This window comes from Diaphorina citri, unplaced genomic scaffold (genome assembly GCF_000475195.1).
Source record: "Diaphorina citri unplaced genomic scaffold, Diaci psyllid genome assembly version 1.1 scaffold77, whole genome shotgun sequence".
Taxonomy (NCBI): Eukaryota; Metazoa; Arthropoda; class Insecta; order Hemiptera; family Psyllidae; genus Diaphorina; species Diaphorina citri.
Window position 1 is genome coordinate 41,962 of NW_007377514.1, and position 1,597 is coordinate 43,558.

General features: G+C 41.0%; 1 protein-coding gene across 1 annotated transcript in view; it reads right to left on the bottom strand.

Moving 5' to 3' along the window:
• Positions 1 to 752: 752 nt before the first annotated feature.
• LOC103521874 (transcription factor Sox-17-alpha) overlaps positions 753 to 1,597 on the bottom strand; it is an 11,924-nt gene continuing 11,079 nt past the window's right edge. The window contains exon 8 of the mRNA XM_008486981.2: positions 753 to 1,340. Coding sequence (XP_008485203.1) covers positions 753 to 1,340 — 588 coding nt within the window. The remainder of the gene's footprint in view (positions 1,341 to 1,597) is intronic.

The window sequence follows — 1,597 nt, forward strand, 5'->3', positions numbered from 1 at the left end:
CACATGAATATAATATTTAGGAGTATTTGACTCTTTAAAATTGCACAGCAAAATTTTTAAAATAACATTTGAGTAGGTGTCTAATTAGATGTACATATTTACAAGTTTAGAGAAACCAAGGTAGACTCTGAAGTGGAAAAATTTTTAAAATAACATTTGAGTAGGTGTCTAATTAGATGTACATATTTACAAGTTTAGAGAAACCAAGGTAGACTCTGAAGTGGATACCTAGGGACCTAGACTGTTGTGCGAAGGAGCCCATTGTTGGTAGCCCCAGGGCCCCGCTAGGCTAAGAACAGCCCTGAATATGCCCGAGTGGGGGCGTGACTTGAATGTAGACCATTGTAACCTGCCAGGTTCTGTTCAGTTGTGAACCATTGTGCAGGTTTTGTAATAATTTCTGATACGTACAGGGTAGAGCGACTGGTTTCAAAGTTGTAAATCAGATATTGTGTTACCTGAAGATTCGTTCAGTAGGTGTGTATGTAAAAATACGAAGGGTTCCGCATCCACTACTTTGCTTCTTGTAGTAGAAGATACTCTTACACCTATAGGTATATTAGCATTATGTATTAGCAATCGTGAGGAGGAACTTTGGTACAAGAGAACATTCAGTGAGCATAAACATAAGCTTGAATGTCTCCTGTTCAAGATTTAGAGATACTTTTGAGTCTGTCCATGTCTTGCCGCTTTGAGGTTTGTATAATTAGGTTCTCGTTGTGTAGGAGTTTTCACATATTTATTGAAAGTGTTTAGAATATCACAGTGAGGGGCCTCCGGGATAAATTATACTCGTGCGAGTCGTTCACATGAGGAGACTCATTCAATTGTGACGTCATCGCTAGAAACCCTGGCGGTAAAAGCGGCGGGTACCACGGATAACTGGAATTTGATTGGTTGGTTAGTTTTGATTCTAAAGTTTCCTTCTGAAGCCTCACTTGTGATAGGTTGACTCGGAATGCATTATCATTGCCACTTTCATTGGGGGACTGAAATTGGTTTCTCTCCACGGACGGTCGTGGTGAGATATTGTTGGGTGGTGTGGCTTGATTCATCTTGGCCGTATCGGTTTGTCTGTTTGGAACATCTGTTTCCGAGGTGGTTTTGCCTAGGTTGAGTGGCACGTACATCTCCAATGACTTCTCATTGGTTGGCTGCTGTTGTTGCTGCTGCTGTTGCATTAGTAATTTGGACTGGTTCTGCAAGTACACCTTGGTGAAGACTGGATCAGACAGATAGTTGTAATTGGTATGGTGAGTGTCCGTGGTTGATGGAGGAGACGTTGTGTATTGGAAATACGAGTGAGGATATTTCAATGCGGAATCCGATGTTGGTAATATCTGGGAACAATAAATATCTCGAGTTGACAATTTTGTAGATATTACAAAAGTGCGAACCAACCTAGCCCTATTCTATATCCCGGATCGATCCTGTTCTAAAACAAAATCATTTCCCAAATAAGTCGCTGCCATCCTGAAACATGTGTATAAACAAACAACGACTCTGTAGTAAGCGTTCAGCTGAAAAAGAGGGAAAATACTAATTAAAAGTAGGTCACGGCGCGAACGACCTGGTATTCCAGAGTTAAAGCGCATTA